This window comes from Plecotus auritus (assembly GCF_963455305.1).
Source record: "Plecotus auritus genome assembly, chromosome: X".
In the NCBI taxonomy this organism is placed as follows: domain Eukaryota; kingdom Metazoa; phylum Chordata; class Mammalia; order Chiroptera; family Vespertilionidae; genus Plecotus; species Plecotus auritus.
The window spans coordinates 41,161,999-41,189,823 of NC_137784.1; the positions used below are offsets into that span (position 1 = coordinate 41,161,999).

The 27,825-nt window shown below is 40.3% G+C and overlaps 1 protein-coding gene across 12 annotated transcripts in view; it reads left to right on the forward strand.

Moving 5' to 3' along the window:
- ATRX (ATRX chromatin remodeler) overlaps window positions 1-27,825 on the forward strand; it is a 349,866-nt gene that overhangs the window by 262,675 nt on the left and 59,366 nt on the right. For all 12 annotated transcript variants that reach the window (XM_080653251.1, XM_080653256.1, XM_080653261.1 and 9 more), the window contains one exon: window positions 12,306-12,414. In XM_080653251.1, coding sequence (XP_080509377.1) covers window positions 12,306-12,414 — 109 coding nt within the window. The remainder of the gene's footprint in view (window positions 1-12,305; window positions 12,415-27,825) is intronic.

The following is a 27,825-nucleotide window of genomic DNA, read 5'->3' on the forward strand; positions in this document are numbered from 1 at the left end:
TTACTGCTGCATAGCATTCCATGGTATAAATATACAGCTTTTTTTCTTAATATTTAAATTTCAATTTTTATTACTTTTACACAAAATAAATTGTGTCAACAATAATTCTAATTGTGACTTGAAAATATATAGTTTGTACCTTCTATACAAATTCTGTACAATAGGCTGTATAGTATTCACAATGGACATTTTATCCATTTGGATTTTTAAAATTCTTTATTGTTTAAAGTATTTCATATGTCTCCTTTTTTCCCCATAGGCCCCCCCACCCTCCAGCCCATGCCCCACCAGTGTCTGTGTCCATTTGTTATGCTTATATGCATGCATACAAATCCTTTGGTTGATGTCTTACCCCCCACCTCCACCCTCCCCTGCCTTCCCTCTGAGGATTGACGGACTGTTCAATGCTTCTGTGTCTCTGGATCTATTTTTGTTCCTCAGTTTATGTTGTTGGTTATATTCCACATACGCGTGAGATCATGTGATAATTATCTTTCTCTGACTGGCTTATTTTGCTCAGCATAATGCTCTCCAGGTCCATCCATGCTGTTGCAAATGGTAAGAGTCCCTACTTTTTTACAGCAGCGTAGTGTTCCATTGTGTAGATGTACCATAGTTTTTTAATCCACTCATCTGCTGATGGGCACTTAGATTGTTTCCAAATTTTGGCTATTGTAAATTGTGCTGCTTGCTATGAATATAGGGGTGCAAACATTCCTTCTGATTGGTGTTTTGGGGTTCTTAGGATATATTACTGGAAGTGGGATCACTGGGTCAAAAGGCAGTTCCATATTTAATTTTTTGAGGAAACTCCATGGTGTTTTCCATAAAGGCTGCACCAATCTGTATTCCTACCAGCAGTGTACTAGAGTTCCCTTTTGTCCACATCCTTGCCAGCACTTGTCATTTGTAGATTTGTTGATGGTAGCCATTGTGACAAGTGTGAGGTGATATCTCATTATCGTTTTAATTTGCATCGCTCTGATGATCATTGACATTAAACATTTTTTCATATGTCTCTTGGCCATCTGTCCTCTTTGGAGAAGTGTTTGTTTAGGTCCTTTGCCCATTTTTTAATTGGATTATTTGTCTTCCTTTTGTTAAGTTGTATGAGTTCTTTATTTATTTTGGATATTAACTCTTTATCAGATATATCATTGCCAAATATGTTCTCCCATACAGTGGGCTTCCTTTTCATTTTGTTCATGGTTTCTTTTGCTGTGCAGAAGCTTTGTAATTTGGTGTAGTCCCATTTGTTTATTTTCTCCTTTGTTTCTCTTGCCTTAGGAGATGTATCTATAAACATATTGCTACAAGAGATGTATGAGATTTTGCTGCATATGGTTTCTTCTAGGATTTTTTTGGGGGGCTCCCATCTTAAATTTAAGTCTTTTATCCATTTTTGAGTTTATTCTTGTGTATGGTGTAAGTTGGTGATCTAGTTTCATTTTTTTGCATGTGTCTGTCCAATTTTCCCACACCATTTATTGAAGAGACTGTCTTGGCTCCATTGTTTGCTTTTGGCTCCTTTTTCAAATACTAATTGAGTGGCATGGCTTGGATTGATTTCTGGGTTCTCTGTTCTGTTCCATTGATCTGTGTGCCTGTTCTTGTGCCAGTACCAGGCTGTTTTGATTATAGTGGCTGTGTAGTATAACTTCATATCTGGTATTGTGATTCCTCCATCTATGTTTTTCTTTCTCAAGATTGCTGCAGCTATTCGGGGTCTTTTGGGTTCCATATACATTTTTGGAGTGTTTCTTGTAGAACTAATGAAATATGCCATTGGTAATTTAATAGGGATTGCATTAAATATATAGATTGCTTTGGGTAGTATGGACTTTTTAATTATGTTAATTCTACCAATCCATGAACTCAATATATTCTCCTACTTTTTTATATCTTCCTCTATCTCTTTTCTCAACGTCCTATAGTTTTCTGAGTAGAAGTCTTTTACCTCCTTGGTTAAGTTTATTCCTCATTATCTTTTTTTTTTTTGCAATGGTAAATGGGTTATTTTTTTAATTTCTCTTTCTGAGAATTCATTTTTGATGTATAAAAATGCTGTTGATTTCTGGGTGTTAATTTTGTATCTTGCAATCTTGCCTAATTCATTTATTAAGTCTAGTAGTTTCCTGGTGGAGTCTTTAGGGTTTTCTATGTACAATATTATGTTCTCTGCGAATAATGACAGTTTTACTTCCTCCTTTCCAATATGGATGCCTTATATTTCTTCTTCTTGTCTGATATCTGTAGCTAGGCCTTCTAATGCTATGTTGAATAAGCGTGGTGAAAGTGGACATACTTATCTTGTTCCTGTTCTTAGGGGGAATGGTTTTAGTTTTTGCCCATTGAGTATGATGTTGGCTGTAGGTTTGTTATATATGGCCTTCATTATGTTGAGGTATGATCCCTCTAGTCCAGCCTTGGGCAAACTACGGCCCGCGGGCTGGATCCGCCTGTTCTATCCGGTTCTCTTGCTCTCCCCTCCGCTCCTTTACTTTGAATTTATATTAGTTCACACAAACACTCCATCCATGCTTTTGTTCCGGCCCTCCGGTCCAGTTTAAGAACCCATTGTGGCCCTCGAGTCAAAAAGTTTGCCCACCCCTGCTCTAGTCCCACTTTGCTGAGAGTTTTTGTCAAAAATGGGTGTTGGATTTTGTCGAATGCTTTTTCTGTACCTTTTGATATGATCATGTGATTTTTGTCTTTCAATTTGTTTATGTGATGTATCACATATATTGATTTGTGAATATTGTACCAGACTTGCATCCCTGGAATAAATTCCACTTGATCATGGTGTATGATCATTTTAATGTATTACTCTATCCGGTTTGCTCATATTTTTTTGACGATTTTTATATCTGTGTTCATCAGGGATATTGTCTTTGGTATTTTTGGTAACAGGATAGTTCTGGCTTCCTGAAATGAACTTGGGAGTCTTCCTTCCTCTTGTATTTTTTGGAATAGTTTGAGAATGATAGATGTTAAATCTCCTTTGATTATTTGGTAAAATTCACCTATGAAGCCATTTGGTCTAGGACTTGAGTTTGTTGGGATTTTTTTTAACTCATTTGATTTTATCAGTAGTTAGCTAACTGTTCATATTTTCTCTTCTGGATTCATTTTTGGAAGATTGTATGTTTCTAGAATTTATCCATTTATTCCATTTTGGCCAGTTTGTTTGCATATAATTATTCATAGTATTTTCTTATTCTTTGTATTTTTGTGGTATCAGTTGTCACTTTTCATTTCCGATGCTTTTGTTTCATTAAACTTTTGTAATATTATTATTATTTTTATGTTAATCCTCACCTTAGGATATTTTTTTTCCATTTGTTTTTTATTTAAATCTTTTTCTTAAATATATATTTATTATTGATTTCAGAGAGTAAAGGAGTGGGAAAGATAGAAGCATCAATGATAAGAATAATTGGTTAGCTGTCTCCTGCACGCCCCACACTGGGGATTAAGCCCTCAACCTGGGCATGTGCCCTGAATGGGAATCGAACTGTGACCTCCTGGTTCATAGGTTGCTGCTCAACCACTTACCCATGCCAGCTGGGCTTTTTAAAAAACTTTTTTAGAGAGAGTTGAAGGGAGGGGGAGAGACATATAGAGAGAAAAACATCAATGTGAGAGAGACACATTGATTGGTTGCCTCCTGCATGTGCCTCAACCGGGTCCGGGAATTGAGCTTGCAACCGAGGTACATTCCCTTAACCCAAATCAAGCCTGTGACCCTTCAGTCTGTGCACTGGCAGTCTAACCACTGAGCCAAACCAGCTAAGGCTTATATTGGTTTTTTTTTAGACTCTGTTTTATTTATTTCCCCTGTGATGTTTATTATTTTCTTCCAACTATTCATTTTGGGTTTTTCTGTTGTTCCTTTTTTAGTTTTTCTAAGTGTAAGGTTTTTTTGTTTATTTTTGAGATTGTTTTATTGTTTTTTGAGGCAGATATTAATTTCCCTCTTAGGACTGCTTTTGCTGTGTCCCATAGGTTGGGGCCATTGTCTTTTCATTTGCATTTGTGACAAGGTGACTCTTGATTTCTCCCCTGCTCTTATTGTTAGCTTATTCATTGTTTACTAGCATGTTATTTACCCTCCAAGTGTTTGTGTTTGTTTGTTTTTCAGTTTTCTTCTTGTACTCGATTTTAGTATGATACTACTGTGATTGGAGAAGATGTTTGATAGTATTTAAGTCTTCTTAAATTACTGTAACTTGTTTTGTAGCCTCATATATGCTCTATCTTAGGAAATGTTCCATGTGCACGAGAAAAGAATCTATTTTGCTGCTTTGGTGTGAAATACTCTGAAATCATCAATTAAATCTATCTGGTCTATGTCATTTAAGGCAGCTGTTTCCTCAATTTCTGTCTGGATGATCTATTTATTGATGTGGTGCTTGTATGTTAGATGTGCAAATGTTTATCAGGGTTATATCATCTTGTTGCTTTGATCTCTTTAATATTATGTATATCCTTATTTGTCTCTTATTATACCCTTTAACATCTATTTTTATGCTGTAATATTGCTATCCCTGCTTTTTAAAATTCCATTTGCACAAAATCTTTTTTCATCCCTTCACTTTCCGTCTGTTTGTGCCTTTCATTCTGAGGTGGGTCTCTTGTAGACAGCATATATATGGGTCTTGTTTTGTTTAAATCCATTCAGATACCCTATGTCTTTTGTTTGGAGCATTTAGACCATTTACATTTAAAATGATTATTGGTAGATATGTATTTTTGCCATTTTCTTTTATTTAGAGATTTTTATTTTAAAATACTTTTATTAATTTCAGAGAGGAAGGGTGAGGGCAAGAGAGCTAGAAATATCAATGATGAGAGAGAATCATTAATCAGCTGCCTCCTGCACGCCCCTCACTGGGGATCAACCTTGCAACCTGGGCATATACCCTGCCTGGATATCGAATTGTAACCTCCGGGTTCATAGGTTGAAGCTCAACCACTGAACCACTGGCCCATTTTTTTATAATTGTGTTCATGTTTTTCTTTCGTGTTAGAGAAGTTTCTTTAACATTTTTTGTAATACTGGTTTGGTGCTAATGAACTTTTGTTTTTTTCTTGTCTTGGAACTTCTTTATTCTCCTTTAATCCTATATAATAAAAGTCTAATATGCAAATTGACTGATCAGCGGAACGACCGGTCACTATGATTTGCACTGACCACCAGGGGGCAGAATTTCAACACAGGAGCTGCCCCTTGGTGGTCAGTGCACTCCCACAGGGGGAGCGCCGCTCAACCAGAAGCTGGGCTCATGGCTGGCAAGCACAGCAGAGGTGGCAGGAGCCTCTCCAGCCTCCACTGCAGGTGGGTGGTAAGGAGCAAGGGGTCCTGGACTGCAAGAGGGATGTCTGACTGCCAGCTTAGGCCCGATCTCTGGCAGTTGGACATCCCCTGAGGGGTCCCAGACTGCAAGGGGGTGCAGGCCGGGCTGAGGGACCCCCACTCCCTCCAGTGCACGAATGTTGTGCATCAGGCCTCTAGTTTTAAATAATAACTTTGCTAGAAAGAGTATTCTTGATTGTAGGTCCTTGCTTTTTGTCACTTTGAATATTTTATACCAGTTCCTTCTGTCCTGCAAAGTTTCTGTTGAGAAACTAGTTGACAGACTTATGGGAGCTACCTTGTAGGTAAGTCAATCAGTAAGTAAGTAAGTAAGTAAGTAAGTAAATATATCCTATATAATAAAGAGGTAATATGCAAATTGACCATCACTCCAACACACAAGATGGCTGCCCCCATGTGGTCAAAGATCCTGCCCCCATGTGGACACAAGATGGCCACCACAAGATGGCCAGCAGGGGAGGGCAGTTGGGAGGGACCAGGCCTCCAGGGGAGGGCAGTTAGGGGGGACCAGGCCTGCAGGGGAGGGGAGTTGGGGGTGACGGGGCTGGCAGGGGAGGGCAGTTAGGGGCAACTGGGCCAGCAAGGGAGGGCAGTTAGGGGTGACTGGGCCAGCAGGGGAGGGCAGTTGGGGGCAACCAGGCCTGCAGGGGAGGACAGTTAGGGGGGACCAGGCCGGCAGGGGAGGAGAGTTAGGGGTGACCAGGCTAGCAGGGGAGGACAGTTACGGGTGACCAGGCCAGCAGGGGAGGGCAATTAGGGGCAAACAGGCTGGCTGGGGAGTGGTTAGAGGGTGATCAGGCTGGCAGGCAGAAGCGGTTAGGGGCAATCAGGCAGGCAGGCAGGCGAGCAGTTGGGAGCCAGCAGTCCTGGATTGTGAGAGGGATGTCCGACTGCCCTCAAGGGATCCCGATTGGAGAGGGTGAAGGCTGGGCTGAGGGACACCCCCCACCCCCTCATAATCCAGGACTGCTGGCTCCCAACTGCTTGCCTGCCTGCCTGTCTGATTGCCCCTAACCCAGCCGTGGGCAAACTACGGCCCGCGGGCTGGATCTGGCTGTTCTATCCGGTTCTCTTGCTTTCCCCTCCGCTCCTTTACTTTGAATTTATATTAGTTCACACAAACACTCCATCCACGCTTTTGTTCCGGCCCTCCGGTCCAGTTTAAGAACCCATTGTGGCCCTCGAGTCAAAAAGTTTGCCCACCCCTGCCCTCACCGCTTCTGCCTTGCATGATCACCCCCTAACCACTCTGCAGCTTGATCGATGCCTAACTGCTCCCTTGCCGCCCCTCCCCTGCTGGCTTGGTCCCACCCAACTGTCCTCCCCTGCAGGCCTCGTTGCCCACAACTGCCCTCCTCTGCCAGCCCATTCACCCCTAACTGCCCTCCCCTGCAGGCCTGATCACCCCCAACTGCCCTCCCTTGCAGGCCTGGTCCCTCCCAACTTCCCTGCCCTACTGGACTGATCACCCACAACTTCCCTTCCCTGCTGGACATCTTGTGGCAGCCATCTGTGTCCACATGGGGGCGTCCATCTTGTGCGTTGGAGTGATGGTCAATTTGCATATTACCTATTTATTATATAGGATATCACACACACACATATTGTTGCTTTATGATTCTGTGTTTGTCTTTAACCTTTGCCATTTTAATTGTGATGTGTCTTGGGATGGGCTTTTTGAGGTTTTTCTTGTTTGGTACTCCCTATGCTTTCTGGACTTACATGTCTTTTTCATCCTCCAGGTCAGGGAAATTTTTAGGAGTTATTTTTTTAAATGCATTCTCAATCTTTTGCTCCTTCCTTTCTGCTTCTGGTACACCTGTGATGCGAATGTTGTTATGTTTAATGTTGTCCCAGAGGTCCCTTAAACTTCTTCACATATGTAACACCTTAATCAATAAAGAAATTAAAAAATAAAATAAAATAAAATAAAAATCAATGGGGAAAATATCCTCTGGTGAAAATTTACAAAAATAAAAATAACAAAATAAACTAAAAAAAAAAAAAACTTTTTCTTTTTGTTTTTTCCAGTAGGGTGGTTTTTGGTAACTTGTCTTCACATTGCTGAATTGATTCTCTGCTTCATGTAATCCACTGTTGATTCCATAAAATGTATTCTTTATGTTTGACCATTTCTTTTTAATGGTTTATATCTTCTATCTCTTTGTATAAGTTCTCATTGAATTCATCTATTCTTTTTCTAAGTTTATTGAGTATTATGACCAGTGTTTTGAACTCTGTATCTGATAGATTGCTTGCTTCTTTTTCATTTAGTTATTTCCTCCTGTTATTTTGCCCTGTTCTTTCATTTGGGACATCTTTCTCTGTGTCCCCATTTTGGCTAACTCCCTGTGTTTCTTTCTATGTATTAGGTAGATCTGCTATGTCTCCAGGTCTTGGCAAGGTGACTCTATGTAATGGATGTTTTGTGAGGCCCAGTGTTGCTATCTCCGTTGTCACTTGAGCCAGATGCTCCAAGGGTATTCCTTGTGTGGATTTTATGTGCCTTCCTATTGTTATCAAGCCTTAATTGCTTGTTGGCAGGTCTGTATCTGGGATTGATCCTCATGCTGACTGGCAGTGAGGACTGGCTTTGACTACAGTGGATGAGCTATTGTGTGGGGGCTGACTCCATGGAGGGGTAGTTGCTTTATTGGTCCTGTGGTGCTCTGGTGCTTGCCGAGTTGGCCATTTGGTTGTGTCATTATTGTAGGCAATGGGTGGTGCTCTGGTGTTGTCTAAAGTCAGTTACCAGGTATGTTAGTTCTGGTGCCTCTTGGGATGGGCTCTGGTGCAGGCCAAGTTTATCTGTTGCCTGTGCCTGGCCTTAGGCCACATGGTGGCAACTACAAAGTCATCTGTGGTTGTTAGCTGCCTGTGCTGTGTTGGAGGTGCCTGGAAGAGGCTTTGCTGTGAAACTAAGATAGTTGTCACTATTCCTGGCTTGGGGCTACTTACCAAGAGGTACAGGGTTTTCCAAGGCCCTCCCATTGCTTGCTTTGGGTCTATAGATTTTTGATAGATTTTAGGAAAGTCTGCAGCATAGGTGGAAGCCAGCTGCTTGTGTTAATAGCTACTGAAAGAGGTTCTGGCATGTGGGCTAGTTTGGTGCGAGTGATGTCACAGGGAGTTATGACACCACTTTCATTTGGGACATCTTTCTCTGTGTCCCCATTTTGGCTAACTCCCTGTGTTTCTTTCTATGTATTAGGTAGATCTGCTGTGTCTCCAAGTCTTGGCAGGGTGACTCTATGTAATGGATGTTTTGTGAGGCCCAGTATTGCTATCTCCCTTGTCACTTGAGCCAGTTGAGGTGGAGCGAGCAGTGTTAGATTAATGGAGACTAAGATTTGGCACCAGCCTTTGCCTGCAGACTGCGTGAGGGGAAGAATCAAGAAAGGAACAATGGCCCTGACCGGTTTGGCTCAGTGGATAGAGCGTCGGCCTGCGGACTGAAGGGTCCCGGGTTCGATTCCGGTCAGGGGCATGTGCCTGGGTTGCGGGCACATCCCCGGTGGGGGGCGTGCGGGAGGCGGCTGCTCGATGTCTCTCTCTCATCGATGTTTCTAACTCTGTCCCTCTCTCTTCCTCTCTGTAGAAAATCAATAAAATATATTAAAAAAAAAAAAAAAAAAGAAAGGAACAATGGTGCCTGCCAGCACTTCTGTTCAGGGGAAAGCTTCCCCTCCAGAAAATTTAGTTCCTTTCTGAATGTCCCCGGTGCTGTTTTGCCTGCTGTCACTTCACTGGAGCTTAGAGCGAGTTTTTGTGAGTCTCTGTGTGGGCCCTTTAGGAGGACACCTGGGCCTGCAGCAGCCCTCTGTCTCAATTGGATGGAATTCTCATTGATTTTCAGGCAGACATTGTGGAGACTCCTCTTTCTGGCACTGGCACTCTGAGCTGGAGTGCTTAGTGTGGGGCTGGCACCTTGTTTCTCAGGTATACTAGCCCTCCTGATGTAACTGGCACGTGTGGGTGTGGGTCCAGCCCACTTTGCCTCTCTGCCCCCTCCTACCAGTAAGGATGTGGCTTCTTCTTTATGTCCTTAGTTATAGGAATTTTGTTTAGCTAGACTGGAGATACTTTTAAAAGGTAGTTTTCTGTAATTTAGTTGTAATTTTGATATTGTTGTGGGAGAAAACAAGCACAGTGTTTTCCTACTCTGCCATCTTGACTGGAACTATAAGTATGTTTTTCTATTATAATTGTGTATTAGTTTTGTTAGTTAGGTTTTATGTTCTGACAGTGCTGCATTATCTTAAAGGGTATGTTACAAAAAAAGTTATATCAATTTACTCTACAATCATGAAAAAGTAGCAAAATGCCCATATTACTGTATACCTGTAGTACTGTAACTACATTTTCTTCATCTTTCATGGGTAAGAACAGTTGTTTTGTTTAATTTAAAATTTGTTTAATTTATATTGTTTATTTTGATAAGGTTGAATATTTTCCCATATGCTTACTAGTTCATATCTAATTTTATAAATTATCTTCAGCAAATACTTGTTTTTATATTTTTTATTGATTTCAGAGAGGAAGGGAGAGGGGGGGAGGGATAGAAACATCAATGATGAGAGAGACTCATTGAACAGCTGCCTCCTGCACGCCCCCTCCCCATTAGAGATCGAACCCACAACCTGAGTATGTGCCCTGACCGGGAATTGAACCAGAACCATGACCTCTTGATTCATAGGTCATCACTCAACCATTGAGCCATACCAACCAGGCCAGCAAATATTTGTTTTAACTATCAATTAGTTCAGTTTATCTTTTGAGTATCTGCAACTACTGCTGCTGCTGCTGATACTGCTATTATTACTACTACTATGACTATTAGTACTGTGTTTTGGGTACTGAACTAGGTTCAAGGTGTATTACAGAAAATCATGTTATAGAGAGGGATAAGACACATATATGTGCCATAATAGAGATAGATATAATTAGCTATGGAATCTTGGGTGATTATATTAAGTAACCAATAAGTTTAATTACTATGTGACAGGCACTGTTTGAAGAGGTCTTTTTTATATTAATTCATTTAATAAGCAGTAATACTCTGGATAGATACACTTGTTGTCCCCCATTTTAAAAGATAAAGAAACTGAGGCACAATAAGTTTAATTACTTTGCCTTAAGTGAAAATGCTAGTAAATGATGAAACTGTGATTTAAACTCAGGACATCTGACTCCAAAGTGTATATTTTTTATTACTAACCTATACTGACTATATCACAGTTTTTATTTGTTGGATTCACAAAAGTGATGGTAAAAGTTGTTTCCTTGTGTTATTATGGAAAGGTGAGTATCTTGAAATACTTATTAAAATATACACTGAGTGGCCAGATTATTATGATCTCTGAACACATAATAATCTGGCCACTCAGGGGGAGGGGACATGGGCTGTTGGCCGGCCTGCCTGCTGGTTGAACTCCTGGTCGAGGGGACAATTTGCATATTAGCCTTTTATTATATAGGATATACACTGAGTGGCCAGATTATTATGCGTTCAGAGATCATAATAATCTGGCCACTCAGTTTATATGCTGTTCAGTTATGATTAGCATATTTACTTTAATAATTATCCTGTTGAAGTGAACAGTTAGTGCAAATGTGACTCCCGTCTCTTACATTGCTATCCAACTCAAATTCTTTTTTTTTTTTAGATGTGTATGCCTTTTTTTTTTTTTCAGTTGAAAGATAAAGCCCTGGCCGGTTTGACTCAGTGGATAGAGCATTGGCCTGCGGACCAAAGGGTCCCAGGTTCAATTCCCCAAAGGGTCCTGGGTGCGATTTCCCAAAGGGTCCTGGGTTCAATTCCAGTCAAGGGCACATACCTCTGTAGCAGGCTCCTCCCCGGCTTGGTCCCTGGTCAGGGTGCATGCAGGAGGCACCCATCGATGTGTTTTTTTTCACATCGATATTTCTTTCTGTCTTTCTCTTTCTCTTCTGTCTCTAAAAATCAATGGAAAAATATCCTAGGATGAGGATGAAAAAAAAAAAGATACAAACTTAAATAAACAAATTGACTTCCTTAGCCATTACTGAATTTTTATTAAGGAAATTCTAGGTTGTCAATATAGGTGAAGATATGAGAAAAAAAAACAAAAAAGATATAGGTAAGTAATAAACATGTCAATATATAAATCATCATTTTGCCAACTTGTTTTTATGTTAAAACTCTAGGATACGATGTCAGTTTTTCTTGAAGGTGAAATAGTGTTATGTTGAAAGTTAAAGAATTGGAATAGAAATTATGTTTGAGAAAATATTAACATGTCATAAGCATTTAATCCCTTGGTAATTTAGTATCATTGTAAGTACTGGGTAAAATTTCACCTCACTGTACAAAAGGCAATGTGTCTGATCACTGTTTAACTTACAAAGTTGCAATCATTACACACATACACACACACACAACAGTTGTCGTAAAATAGGAACATATGCCAATATTTGTTTCTAGGCAATAGAATAATTTTGGCACATAATAGGCATTCAGTAAATATTTGTTCAGTGAATGAGTAATTGTATTATATGTCTCTGTTTTTTATCTTATCAGTATCAACTTGTTAATAAGAAGGGAAAACCTGGATGTTTACAGATTTAATAAAAACAAGCTTCATGGGCATAATGCAGCTTAACATGTTCTTTTGACAGTTTTAAAGGATTCTACTCAAGTCAATGTGTTAAGAAATTCACATGTAGATGCTATACTTTTTAAAGTATCTTTGTTATTCAGTATCTCGTAGAAGGAAATACGTGGTAAATTTATTTGTAATACAGTGAATTACCCCTTGATTAAAAATGTGTTTTGCTATGCAAATAGAGTACAGATAACCAGCTTTTAAACATTCAGCAAGGAAGAAAATCTGTTATTACTAGAAGAACGGTATATATCAAATATCTTTCTTTCTTGTTAAATTTTCAGGTGAAGGGAAGTGGCTCCGAAACATTGATTATTACCGTTTAGATGGTTCTACTACTGCACAATCAAGGAAAAAATGGGCTGAAGAATTTAATGATGAAACTAATGTGAGGTAGAAAAACTTTTCTGTTTGTGTAGAGTTATTAAAAATCATTTAAATCTATATACAGTAAAATTTATTCTTTTTAGTGTATACTTCTACAATTTTTGACAATTGTAAGATATAGTCAAGATGTAAAATGGTCTCATCAATCCCTCAAGAAATTCATTCATGGAGTCATGCAATTTGTAGCCTTTTGAATATCACTTCTTTCACAAAGCACATGCATTTGAGATTCATCCATATTGTTATATGTGTCCATAGTTTGTTACTTTTTATTATGTAATATTTCATTGTATGGATGTATCATAATTTATTTGTACTTGAGAGACATTTAAGTTGTTTCTAGGTTTTGGAATTAAAATTGAAGTTGCTCTAAGTCAGTGGTTCTCAACCTTTCTAATGCCGCGACCCTTTAATACAGTTCCTCATGTTGTGGTGACCCCAACCATAAAATTATTTTCGTTGCTACTTCATAAGTGTAATTTTGCTACTGTTATGAATCGTAATGTAAATATCTGTGTCGCGACCCACAGGTTGAGAACCGCTAGCAGGGTCGCCTAAGACCATCGGAAAACACAGATATTTACATTACGATTCATAACAGTAGCAAAATTACACTTATGAAGTAGCAACGAAAATAATTTTATGGTTGGGGTCACCACAACATGAGGAACTGTATTAAAGGGTTGCGGCATTAGAAAAGTTGAGAACCACTGCTAAAGTATTCATGTATAAGTTTTTGTGTGATCCATAGATAATTACCCAATGCAATAAAAATCCAGGAGTGTAGTATGGTAAGTTTATTTTTAGCTTTGTAAGAAACAGGCAGTTTTCAAAGTAGTTGTCCAATTTTTTCATTTTTACCAGCAATATAAGAGTGTTCCAGGTAATCTGCATCCTTATTAACACTTGGTATTACCGTCTTTTTAAGAAAATTATTTTATCCACTCTAATGGGTATATAATGATACCTAATGTTATTTTAATTTCCCTGATGATAATTGATGTTGGGCATCTTTTCATGTGTTTATTAGCCATTTTTTATCATCTTTGGTTACAAACATGTTATAGGATTTTCCTCCATTTCTTTCCTTTGTGATCTCTTTCTTTGTCGCCGCATTTTCATTGCTTCCCTGAGTTGGTAGGGTAGCTTTGTGTGCTAGGTTTCCTATATGGCCCAGTGGTTCGGCCTCCCCAGTTAACCTGAGGTGGATACTCTTGGTGCACCCCTTTGTGGACTGTGTGTACAGCTTTGTTGTAGTTAAAGTCTTGATTGTTGTTGGTATCACTGGGAGGAATTGACCTCCAGGCCAGTTGGCTGTGAGGATCAGCTGTGTCTACTCTGGGAGAAGTTCGGTGCTGGAGACAGCCTTATAGGATTAGACTTGCCAAATTGCAAAAGCCTCTGTGCTCAGCTTGGATGGGGTGGAGTCTCAGGGCGGAGCAGACAGTCTTGGCTTCCTGTCAGCCTTGCCCTTGTGCGTGCGCGCCTCCAGACCTCTGCCTTCCCCGGCTCCCGAGTCTCCGACCGAGAGTCCAGGTTCCCCCCACAAGAGCGTGGGTCCCTAGGGGCTCGCCTGGAACTGGGGTTCAGTGCAGTCAGAACTGGGGCTCAGTGCAGTCAGGAGCTTCTGACTCCCTTCCACTAGGGGAAAGCCTGTGGCAACCTCCACAGACTTTGTGCGCACTGGCGCGCGCGCCTCCAGACCCCTGCCCGCCGGGGCTCCCCCGGGTCTCCGAGTCTCTGGGTGCCTTTCTCTCTACCTGACAGTCCAGACTTCCCCTGTATGAGCCTGGGTCCACGGGGTTTCGCCCGGAACTGGGGATCAGTGCAGTCGGAACTGGGGTTCAGTGCAGTCGGGGGCTTCCTTCCCCATCCTGCCAGAGAAAGTCAGCCAGGCTCTCAGCCGCCCTTCCTCTCTGCGCGCACAAAGACCCTTTGCCGTACCTCCAATTCTCTGTGAGCTTTTCTCTTTCCTTCTAGTTGTAGAATTTTCACTCAGCTAGCTTTCCTGTGGTTCTGGATGGTGTCCGTTCTATCTTTTAGTTGTAGTTTTGAAATTGTTTGAGGCAGCAGTTTAGGTGCTTACCTCTGCCGCCATCTTGGTTTCTCCATGTTATAGAATTTTAAAGTTAATGAAGTATTCCTGATCTTTCTATTTATTATAGAAGTTTGAGTCATGACTCTTGAGCAATGTGGGAGTTAGGATCACCGACCCCTCTCTCACATTTGAAAATGCACATATAACTTTTGATTCTCCCAAAACTTAGCTACTAATAGCCTACTGTTGGTTGGAAGTGTTGCTGATAACACAAAAAGTCAACTGACACATATTTTGTATATAATATGTATTATATATTGTATTCTTATAATAAAGTAAGCTGGAGGAAAGAAAATGCTATTAAGAAAATCTTAAGGAAGCAAAAATACATGTAAAAAATTCACATATAAGTGGACCCACACAGTTCAAACCCATGTTTTTCAGGGATTGGCTGGACTTTAAGACCCTGTAGGTATAGTGTGTGCTGTATATGTGTTGTTGGTGTTGCTTCTAACTTAGCAATTCACAGAATTGAACTTCATTTGGAAGAAAAAAATATATACACATACATATAAATATATGTATACACACACACACACACACACACACACACACACGTGTGAAAGCATGGCCTTTATGAAAAAGACGAAGAAATGGAGTTAGTTTAATGACAATGTGGCTGAGGAATGCCTTCATAAATGTGTTAAAGTATGAAAGATATTATATTGTTTATGTAAAACTTATGTTACTTCTATCAGAGTACTAAACTATACCTAGGGGTAAGGCTAGAGAAATTATAGTTGTGCCATAGGAAGGTATTTAAAATGTATAGAGTCTGGGAGAGCTTACAGAGGGATGGCTTGATACAGTAAAGTTTTAAAGCATATGTTTAAATACCTTTAAAGTATATAAATACACATATTTTGTTGACCATGTTTTTAAAAATTATTATTTGTGTGAAGAAGTAATTTTATTAACTGAGTAACCCTAATCTAATTTGTCAAACTTGCCCTAACCAGTTTGGCTCAGTGGATAGAGTGTCAGACTGCAGACTGAAGAGCCCCCAGGTTTGATTCCGGTCAAGGGCATGTACCTCCGTTGGATTGCAGGCTCCTCCCCAGCCCTGGCCCTGGTCAGGGTGCATGCAGGAGGCAACCAATCAATGTGTTTCTCTCACATCGATATTTCTCTCTGTCTTCCCCTTTCTCTTCCACTCTCTCTCAAAATCAATGGAAAGATATCATTGGGTGAGGATTAAAAAATAATAGTAGTAATTTTTCAAACTTAATCTAAACCTTTGACTTGCTCGGTTTCCCAAATTTATAAATATGACAGTAGCATATAATTTCTGTTATAACATTTCATATTTTATGATGAGTAGGAAACAAATGTGGATGCTGAGCTATCGGCTTGGCTTACTTACTAGCAAATTAACCCCCACTCCCAACATATACCAAGAAGTGTCTCTGATTCAAATTAATTTTATATACATACTAGGGGCCCAGTGCACAAATTCGTGCACCTTGAAAGGAACTGTGGGCTGTGAGGCTGCTGTAGGCACAGGTGCGGGTCTCAGCACATCCTCCGCGCCCCCGCCTGGCCCCTCCCGCCGTGGCCCCCTGTCTGCTGGAAGCCTGCTCCACCTGCCGCCGCTCCCACGCACTAATGCACTAATGGTGTCGGCCCCACTCGCACCTGCTGAAGGCTCAGAGCAATTGGGGCCAGTGCCAGCAGTGGGTGTGAGTGGGATTGGCGGTGTCAGCAGATGTGAGCAGCAGCTGCTGCCCCGATTGCCTCTCATGAGCAGGGGGAAGTGGAGAAGCCCTGAGGAGCGATCAGGTCTGGCAGCTGCTGCTCACATCCTCTGATGGAGCCAAGCGATCGGGACTGATGCTGGGCATCGGCAGTGGGTGCAAGTGGCAGCTCCAGCACCAGCAGCGATGCAAGCGGGGCTGTCGCTGGCAGCAGGTGCAAGAGGTGTCTGCTGGCCCTGATCTGCCCTCAGGAACAGGGGGAGGTGGACAAGCCCTGAGGGGGGATTGGGGCCAGCAGCCACCACTTGCACTTGCTGATGGCACCAAGCGATTGGGGCTGGGGCTGGTGCCGGGCACCAGCAGTGGGTGTGAGCGGCGGCTCAGGTGCCAGCAGTGGGTGCAAGTGGGGCCTGTGCCGGTAGCAGGTGCAAGTGCCGGGCAGGACCACGGTGCAAGGGAGCAAAGAATTTTCAGTAACCATGAGAGGCTCGTCCCAATGACAGTGACCGGTGCCCCACCTTGGTCTGGCGCACTCACTCACTGGCTCCACCATCCCGCTGGGGGTGACGCCCGCCATGTTCCGTGCACGCCCCCTGGTAGTCAGCACACCTCATAGCGAACAATTGTTTGGTTGTTCTGCCATTCGGTCTATTTGCATATTAGCCTTTTATTATATAGGATATATACATATCATAGCTTTGAGGGGTTACTCTTAAGTAGCTAAACTTGTCTGTATTTATCTATACCAGGTGTACTGGTTAATAATGTTGATTTTTTTTCAATAGATGGAGCTACACATACATTGATATATATGCGATTTGATATATATGCTATTTTCTTGTATTGACAGCATGCTTCAAAACTTCATATGTCAAATTTTCTTTTTTATAATATTTTTTATTGTTTAAAGTATTACATATATTAGTACATATATCTCCTTTTTTTCCCCATTGACCTTCCCCCAGACTTCCCCTACCCCTGTCGCATGCCCTCATCCCCCCACCTAGTGTCTTGTGTCCATTGGTGTGCTTATATGCATGCATACAAGTCCTTTGGTTGATCTATTTTCCTCCATCCCCAACACTCCCCAGCCTTCCCAGTCTGTTCAGTGCTTTACTGCCTCTGTATCTACTTATTCATCAGGTTGTAATATTCTTTATTTTCCGTAAATGAGTGAGATCATGTGGTATTTTTCTTTCATTGCCTGGCTTATTTCACTTAACATAATGCTCTCCATCTCCATCCATGCTGCTACAAATGGTAAGAATTCCTTCTTTTTTATAGCAGCGTAGTATTCCATTGTGTAGCTATACCATAGTTTTCTAATCCACTCATCTGCTGATGAGCATTTAGGCTGTTTCGAAATCTTAGCTATGGTGAATTGTGCTGGTATGAACATAGGGGTGCATATATCCTTTCTGATTAGTGTTTCTAGCTTCTTGGGATATATTCCTAGAAGTGGGATTAGTGGGTCAAATGGGAGTTCCCTTTTTAGTTTTTTGAGGAAACTCCATACTGTTCGCCACAGTGGCTGCACCAGTCTGCATTCCCACCAGCAGTGCACGAGGGTTCCTTTTTCTGCGCATCCTCGCCAGCACTTGTCCTTTGTTGATTTGTTGATGGTTGCCATTCTGACAGGTGTGAGATGGTACCGCATTGTCATTTTGATTTGCATCTCTCAGATAATTAGTGACTTTGAGCATGTATTCATATGTCTCTTGGCCTTCTTTCTATCTTCTTTCAAAAAGATTCTATTTAGGTCCGTGGCCCATTTTTTCATTATATCATTTATCTTCCTTTTATTAAGTTGTATAAGTACCCTGTAGATGTTGGAGATTAAACCTTTATCAGTAATAACATTTGAAAATATGTTCTCCCATGTAGTGGTCTTTCTTGTTTTTTTCTTGATGGTTTCTTTTGCTGTGAAAAAGCTTTTTATTTTGATGTAGTCCCATTTGTTTATTTTCTCTTTGGCTTCCATTGCCCTAGGGGCAGTATAAGTGAAGAAGTTCTTTCAGCATATGTCTGAGATTTTGCTGCCTGTGGATTCCTCTAATATTTTTATGGTTTCCCATCTTATGTTTAAGTCCTGTATCCATTTTGAGTTTATTTTTGTGTATGGTTAAGTTGGTGGTCTAGTTTCATTTTTTTGCATGTATCTGTCCAATTTTCCCAACACCATTTATTGAAGAGACTGCCTTGACTCCATTGTATGTTCATGCCTCCTTTGTCACATATTAATTGGGCATAGTGGTTTGGGTCAATATCTGGATTCTCTATTCTATTCCATTGGTCTATATCTCTGTTCTTGTGCCAATACCAGGCAGTTTTGAGAACAGTGGCTTTGTAATACAGCTTGAAATCTGGTATTGAGATCCCACCTACTTTGTTCCTCTTTCTCAGGATTGCTGTGGCTATTTGGGGTCTTTTTTTATTCCAGATGCATTTTTGGAGAGTTCTTTCTAGGTCTGTGAAATAGGCCATTAGTATTTTAATGGGGAGTGCATTGAATCTATAGATTGCTTTGGATAGTATGGACATTTTAATGATGTTGATTCTACCAATCCATGAACATGGTATGTTCTTCCATCTTTTTATGTATTCCTCTATCTCTTTTTTCAGTGTCCTGTAGTTTTCTGCGTATAGGTCTTTTACCTCCTTAGTTAAGTTTATTCCTAGGTATCTTAATTTTTTTGGTGCAATGATAAATGGGATTGCTTTTTTAGTCTCTTTTTCTGTAAGTTCACTATTGGTGTATAGAAATGCCATAGATTTCTTGGCCTTAATTTTGTATCCTGCTACATTGCTGAATTCATTTATTAAGTCTAATAGTTTTTTGATGGAGTCTATCGGGTTTTTAATGTACAGTATCATGTCATCTGCAAATAAGGATAGCTTTACTTCTTCTGTTCCAATTTGAATGCCTTTTATTTCTTGTCTAATTGCAATGGCTAATACTTCCAGTATTATGTCGAACAGGAGTGGTGAGAGTGGGCATCCCTCTCTTTTTCCTGTTCTTAGGGGAAATGGTTTTATTTTTTGCCCATTGAGTATGATGTTAGTAGTGGGTTTATCATATATGGCTTTTATTATGTTTAGGTATGATCCTTCTATTCCAGCCGTGGGCAAACTACGGCCCGCGGGCTGGATTCGGCCCGTTCAGCTGTTCTATCCAGCCCGCGGAGCCGAAAGAGCGGAGGGTTCTCTTGCTCTCCCCTTCGCTCCTTTACTTTGAATTTATATTAGTTCACACAAACACTCCATCCATGCTTTTGTTCCGGCCCTCCGGTCCAGTTTAAGAACCCATTGTGGCCCTCCAGTCAAAAAGTTTGCCCACCCCTGTTCTATTCCCACCTTGTTGAGAGTTTTTATCAAGAAAGGGTGTTGGATTTTGTCAAATGCTTTTTCTGCATCAATTAATATGACTATGTGATTTTTATCTCTCAATTTGTTTATGTGATGTATCACACTTATTGATTTGTGGATATTGTACCATCCTTGCATCCATGGGATAAATCCTACTTGGTCATCTTTCTGATGTAGTGCTGGATCTGATTTGCTATAATTTTGTTGAGGATTTTGGCATCTATGTTCATGAGGGATATTGGCCTGTAGTTCTCTTTCATTGTGTTGTCTTTATCTGGTTTTGGTATTAGGGTGATGCTGGCTTCATAGAAGGAGCTTGGAAGTGTTCTTTCTTCCTGAATTTTTTGGAATAGTCTGAGGGGGATATGCTTTATTTCTTCCTTGAATGTTTGTTAAAACTCCCCTGTGAAGCTGTCTGGTCCCAGGCATTTGTTTGATGGAAGCTTTTTGATGACTGCTTCAATTTCTTCCATAGTTATTGACCTATTGAGATGTTTATATTCTTCCTGATTGAGTTTTGGAAGGTTATATTTTTCTAGGATATATCAATTTCCTCCTGGTTATCCGGTTTGTTGGAATAGAGTTGTTCATAGTATTTTTTAACAATCCTTAGTATTTCTGTGGGGTCTGTTGTTATTTCACCTCTTTCATTTCTGATTTTGTTTATTTGGGTCCTCTCTCTTTGCTTCTTGGTGAGCCTGGCTAGAGGTTCATCAATCTTGTTTATCCTTTCAAAGAACAAGCTCTAGGCTTTGTTGATCTTTTGTATTGTTTTTTTGGTCTCTATGTCGTTTATCTGTGCTCTGATCTTTATTATTTCCTTCCTTCTGCTTACACTGGGCTTTTCTTGCTCTCTTTCTAACTCTTTGAGTTGTACCGTTAGGTAATTTATTACCATTGTTTCTTGTTTTTTTGCAGTAGGCTTGTAGAGCTATGAACTTCCCTCTCAAGACTGCTTTCGCTGTGTCCCATAGATTTTGGATTGTTGTGTTTTCATTGTCATTTGTTGCCATGATGTTTTTTATTTCTTCCTTGATCTCTCTGGTAACCCAGTCATTATTTAATAGCATGCTATTTAGTCTCCATGTGTTTGATTTTTTTGGATTGTTTTTATTGTAGTTGATTTCCAGTTTTATGCCACTGTTATCTGAGAAGATGCTTGATATGATTTCTATCTTCTTGAATTTGAAGAGACTTTGCCTATGACCGAACATACGGTCTATCTTAGAAAATGACCCATGTGCACTTGAGAAGAATGTATATTCTGTGGCTTTGGGGTGAAATGTTCTGAAGATGTCAATTAATTCCATCTGGTCTAGTGAGTCATGTAAGATTGATGTTTCTTTGCTTATTTTTTGTTTAGAGGATTTGTCCAATGGTGATAGTGGGGTATTAAAGTCTCTTACTATGATTGTATTGCTGTCAATCTCTCCCTTGATATCATCCAGGAGTTTTTTTTAACGTATTTAGGTGGTCCTATATTGGGTGCATATATGTTTACCAGAGTTATTTCTTCTTGTTGGATTGGTCCCATTAATATAATGAAGTGGCCTTCCTTATCACTTGTTATGTCCTTCACTTTGAGATCTAATTTGTCAGATATAAGTATTGCTACCCCAGCTTTTTTTTCATTTCCATTCACCTGAAAAACCTTTTTCCATCCCTTCACCCTCAGTCTGTGGGCGTGTTTTTTTCTGAGGTGGGTTTCTTGTAGACAGCAGATATATGGGTCGTGTTTTCTTATCCAATCCGTTACCCTATGTCTTTTGATTGGGGCATTTAATCCATTTACATTTAAAGTTATTATTGATAGGTACTTATTTGTCGCCATTTTTATTCTTTACTCCTGTGTTCTTTCTTTGCTTCCTATTTTTTTGTTTTGTTTTACAGCATACCCTTTATCATTTCTTGCATTGCTGGTTTGGTGGTAATAAATTCCCTTAGTCCTTTTTTGTCTGTGAAGCTCCTGATTTCACCTTCAATTTTGATTGATAGCATTGCTGGGTACAGTATTCTTGGATTCAGACCCTTCTTTGCATGACTTTGTATATTTCATTCCATTCCCTTCTAGCCTGATGACTTTCTGTTGAGAAATCAGTCGCTAGCCTGATGTGGGTTCCTTTGTAGGTAACTTTCTGTCTCTCTCTGGCCGCTTTTAAAATTCTTACTTTGTCATTGGTGTTTGCCAATTTAATTATAATGTGCCTTTGCGTTGGTCTTTTGGGGTTCATTTTGCTTGGGACTCTGTGAGCCTCTTGGATTTGTGTGGGTTTTTTCTTCCCTACCTCAGGGAAGTTTTCTGTCATTATTTCTTCAAACAGGTTTTCTATTCCTTGCTCAGCTTCCTTTCCTTCTGGAACCCCTATTATGCGGACGTTGTTTTGTTTCGTGTTGTCCCAAAGTTCCCTTATGCTCTCCTCCTGCTTTTTAATTTTTTTTTTCTAGAAGCTGCTCTACTTGGGTATTTCTTCCTATCTTGTCTTCTTTATCACTGATATGGTCCTCTGCTTCTTCTAGTCTACTCTTGATGCTTTCTCTTGAGTTCTTTACAGCAGCGATGTCATTTTTCATTTCTTCTTGGTTCTTCTTCATTTCCTCTTGGTTCTTACTCATATTGTCGAATTTGTCTTCCATTCTTTTCAGCCACCTTATGACCATTTCCCTGAATTCTTTCTCTGACAGGTTGCTTGCCTCCATTTCGTTTACTTCCTTTTGTGGTGATCCCTTCTTTTCTTTCATATGTGGACTATTTCTTTGTCTCCTCATGGTCTCTCTTTTCTGGATGTCTGGTTATGTAGTTCTCTCTCTCCTGTGTTGATTTAAAGGCACAAAATACAACACAACCAGGTACAACACACAAGGCACTGAACAGAAATGTATTCATGATATTAATAACCCCAAATAAAGGTCACCACCAGAGAAAGGCAAATTAGAGGATAGAAGGGAAAGAAAAAGAGAAAGCAAAAAAAAAAAAAAAAAAGAAAGGAGTGCACAAATGAAATTGGGAAAAGGAAAAAAAATTAAGAGAGAAAATAAAGAGAATAAGAAAGATGAGGGGAACAAACTATATATGTGGGGAGAAAACTCCAATAGAACCCCCACTAATCCCAACAAATGCCAGCAACAAGTACCTGGAGATAAATACAAACCTACAAACAACAACTAATATCAAGCGACGCGAGGGAAAACAGAAGCAGGAAACAAACAAACAAAAAAAGAATAAGCAAACAATCTCACAAACAAGCATAAAAAATTAATATAATCAACAGTCAAGCAAACAACAACAAATTGACAGAGAGAAAAACAATTTTGGATAGTGAAGACAGAGAAGAGAGAGGTGTGTTTGAACTCGGAGCAGAGGATTGGAAATTAGATATATAAATAGGGTGAAATTTTAATGGGTTAAAAAAAAAATAGGGAAAATCTAAAGCAGGAAAACAGTAAGAGAAACAGGACAATAAAAGGGTAAAAGTTAGGAAGATAGTGATGGCATAAAGGTAAAGTTGAGATAGAGTAAAATGATGCTAAAGGAAAGATGAAAATAGAATGTAGAACACTAATCCCAAGGTAAAATAAAGAGAAAATAAAATGACACTTTTTAAAAATAGGGTAAAATAGTAGTAATAATAATACTGATTGAAAATAAATGTAATAATTAAAAAGGTAAAATCAAATGAGGAAAAAAGAAAAAAAATTAGTCTCTTAAGCAAAAGATGAAGAAATAAAAAAATAAAAATAAAAATGTGCAGCAGTGAAGGTCATTCACTTCCTCTACTCTTCTGTTTGGCACGCCTGTTTCCTAGTCAGGTCACTATTGCAGTTCCCTGCGTTCCACTGCTCCTCAGTGTTGTAAGCCAGTCCTGATTTTTAAGCAGGCAGTGTATCTTAATTTCTTGTATTCCTTTATTTGTGTTTACACAAGAGTCAATTTGTGATTCAACCCCTGGGTGGCAGTGTTTCTGGATTGACCTCCGGGTCTATTGGTCCTCTCTAGCTAGTGTTTAGATCCTCCGTTCCCTGTGGCACTCAATACCGGTTTGGTGGAGTGGGCTGCCCTAGAGCTGGTTCTCTGATGGTCATTCCCCACTCTGATCTCCAAGTCCCAGAAAAACAACTTTCCTCTGCAGTCTCTTAGGGTGTCCCCAGTTTGGTGATCCTATGTATTGGGCTTAGTAATCAGAAGCAAGGATTAAAAGAGGAAAAAGAAAAAAGAAAAAAAAAGAGTCAGAGTAAGTTTTCGAACTCTGGGGCTGCGTGTAAGTCTGTGCAGTCTTTTTTCCCCCATTTGGGTCTAAGTAGCCAGCACACTTTTAACATTTTTAGACTGTCCTTTTGCGCCCAGATCAAAATGGGTTGCTTTTTAGAGTTCCCTTCTGTTAGCAGCTCTGAGGACCCCCTTGCACATTCACGGATCATGCCAGCCCAACAGCCATGGGTTTTTCTAGGTGCAGACTTCCCCAGGTCCTCCAGCTTCCGCAGTGCGCGCGTTTCTCTCTCCTGCCGGTACCAGAGACCTCACCTTATCCAGGCAAAATCTGACCTTTCCATGGTGGAGTATAGAGCTCCTCTGAATTAGTGTGTTTGCGCAATTGGGGACTGGTATTCTGGGGTTTGCAGCTGTTCGGTGGGTGCTGTAGTTGTAGGTTTTCAGGCTTCCGATAACATCTACTTTCCCCTTCAAGATGGCGCGGTCCCATATGTCAAATTTTTTCGAGGTGTTAACATCATAGATATTTTTACACTTAACAATTGCAAATTTTGTTCCAAAAAAAGAGCATTTGCGGGAAGTTTTAATTCTTTATTTTGAAGAAAAGTGCTGCTGAATACTTTGGGAAGCTTATGGTGAACATGCTCCATGTCAAGATACTTGTGAACGCTGGCTTAAATGCTTTAAAAGTGATGATTTCGATGTGAAAGACAAAGAACATCCAGGTCAACTGAAAAAGTTTGAAGACCAACCATTACAAGCATTATTGGGTGAAGATGCTTGTCAAATTCAAAAACAACTTGCAGGAAGATTAAACGTTGCTCAGCAAACAATTTCCGATCATTTAGAAGCAATGGGAAAGACTTTAAAGGAAGGAAAATAGGTGCCACATCAACTGAACAAAAGACAAATGGAAAACTGAAAAGTCATCAGTAAAATGTTGCTTCAGCACCAAAGCAAGTCTTTTTTGCATAAAATTGTGACTGGCAATGAAAAGTGGATTTATTTTGAGAATCCCAGATGCACAGCATCATGGGTTGATCCAGGACAACCAACAACATCGATTGCAAGGCCAAATCGCTTGGGAAAGAAGACAATGTTTTGCATTTGGTAGGATCAGGAATGTGTGGTGCATTATGAGCTTCTAAAACCAGGTGAAACCGTTAATACTGATCGCTACCGACAAGTAATCAATTTGAATCACACTTTGATCGTGAAACGACCAGAATGTGCCAGAAGACACGGCAAAGCAATTTTGTTTCATGATAATTCACCATTACACACTTCAAAACCAGTTAAAGGCATGTTAAAAGATCTTGCCTGGGAAGTATTAACCCACCTGCCATATTCACCAGACATTGCTCCTTCAGATTATCCCTTGTTCCGATCGATGGCACACGCACTTTCTGAGCAGCACTTTAAAAGGTACCAAGAAGTAGAAAATTGGGTCTCTGACTGGTTTGCCTCAAAACAGGAAAAGTCCTATTGGAATCCACAAATTACCTGAAAGATGGGGAAATGTGTAGCTAGAAATGGACATTACTTTGAGTAAAGTTTGATGTTTCTCTTGAAATTATCATGTTTTCTTTGTTTACAAAATCTGCCATTATTATCTGGTACACCTGGTAAGTGTTATAGATTATGACTGTCTGCTGTCTATGTATGTTCTATTTTCTCATGACTCAGTAATTTTCAGAAAATATAATATATAGTATTTGTTTATGGTACACCAGTTGGCAAAACACAGTAAGATGAACTTTAAAATAATGACCATTTTTAATGTAGTTTTCAACAGTCTCAGGGTCCTTATTTAACTTGATACTGATTTTTTAATTTCATATTTAGAAATAATTATAGAATCACAGGAACTTAAAAAGATTGTATAGAGAGTTCCTATGAACCCTTCACCTAATTTTCCCTAATAGTTACATCTTACATACCTGAATGTATCAATGTATGTGTATGTTTATGTATTTGTAGCACATATTTAGCGATTCCTATAACCACTTCTGCAATCAGGGTACCGAAATATTACATCACCACTAATTTGTTCTCCATCTTTATAATTTTGTCAAATTGAGACTGTTCTATAAATGATATCATCCTGTACGTGATTTTTGGAGATTGTTTTTCACTCGTCATAATGCCCTTTAGTTCTGTCCAAGTTATGTATATCAATAGTTTCATTCCTTTTTATTACAGAGTAGTATTCCCTGGTAGGGATGTACCAGTTTGTTTAATACAAATTGTACATCTATTGGAGGGCATTTTTAGTTCCTTTCAGGTTTGGCTATTACAAACAAAGCTGCTCTGAACATTATGTACAGGTTTTGTGCGGACCTAAGGCTTCATTTCGCTAGGATAAATGCCCAGGAGTGAAATTGTTAGGTTGCATCATAAGTGACTATTTCGTTTTTCTCAGAAGTTGCCAATCTGTTTTCCAGAGTGGCAGTACCATTTTATATTCCCACCAGTAAAGTATGAAAGATCTAGTTTCTCTGCATTCTTACCAGCATTTCATGTAATCACTGTTTTTCGTTTTAGCTGTTCTGATAGGTGTGTAGTATATAGTATCTCATCATGGTCTTAATTTGCATTTCCCTGATGACTGGTTATATTGAACTATCTTCTCATGTGTTTATTTGCCTTCTGTATATCATCTTTGGTGAAATGTTCCTTCATGTCTTTTGCCCATTTTCCAATTTGATTTCTTGGTTTTTTATTGTTGAGTTGTGAAAATTCTTTATATAATTCTAGGGGTCCAGTGCACGAATTTGTGCACCTTGAAAGGAACTGTGGGCCCCGAGGCTGCAGTGGGGTGGGCACAGGGGGCAGTCTCAGCCCATTCTCCGTGCCCCTGCCTGGCCCTTTCCGCCACCGCACCTGGTCCTCTGTCTCCTGGCAGCCCTGCTCCCACCGCTGCCGCTGCTCCCATGTGCTGATGGCGCCAGCCCCACCTGCACCTAGTGACAGCGTGGAGCAGTTGGGGCTGGCTCCAGCAGTGGATGTGAACAGGGCCGGTGCCATCAGTGGGTGCGTGAGGCAGCTGCCAGTCCCGATTGTCCCTCAGGAGCAGGGCGAGGTGGAGAAGCCCTTAGGGATAATTGGGGCTGGTAGCCACCGCTCACACCCACTGACAGGTCTGGTGCGGACACTGGCAGTGGGTGCGGGCGGCGGCTCCGGTACTGGCAGCAGGCGCGAGCGGGGCCGGTGCCAGCAGCAGGTGCAAGCGCCAGGTGGTACCGTGGTGCATGAGAGCAAAGAATTTTCAGTAACCACCAGAGGCTCGCCCCTATGACAGAGACTAGTGCCCCGCCTTGGTCTGGCACCCTTGCTCACCTGCTCCACCATCCCGCTGTAGCCACTGCCCGCCATGTTCTGTGCGCACCCCCTGGTGTTCAGTGCAAGTCATAGCAACCAGTTGTTCGGTTGTTTGGGTGTTCGGTCATAGATGAGTCATTGTTAGATATGTGGTTTGCAAATATTTTCTGCCAGTGTGTGCTTTGTCTTTTCATGCTCTCACAAGGTCTTTCACAGAGCAAACATTTTTAATTTTGATGGAGTCTAGTTTGTCAGTGTTTTTGTTTTTTTAGCATGCTTTTTGGTGTCAAGGCTAAGAACTCTGACCAAAGCCCTAGGTCCTGAAGATTTTGAGTTATCTTGTAAAAATTTTATAATTTTACATTTTATATTTAAGTTTGAGTGCATTTGCATTAATTTTTTATAAGATGTGAGATTTAGCTTGAGTTCATTTTTCTCTGTTTTTCCTCTTTTTTTTTGACTGTGGATATCCAATTGCTCTATGACCATTTTTTTGAAAAAGTTTTCTTTCCTCCACCAAATTGCCTTTTTTTTAATCCTCACCCGATGATATTTTTCCATTGATTTTTAGAGAGAGTGAAAGAGAGAGGGAAAGACAGAAAGAAATATTGATGTAAGAGAAATACATCGATTGGTTGTCTCCTGCATGTGCCCAACCAGGGCCTGGGCCAGGGCCAGGGAGGAGCCTGCAACCTAGGTACATGCCCTTGACCAGAATCGAACCTGGGACC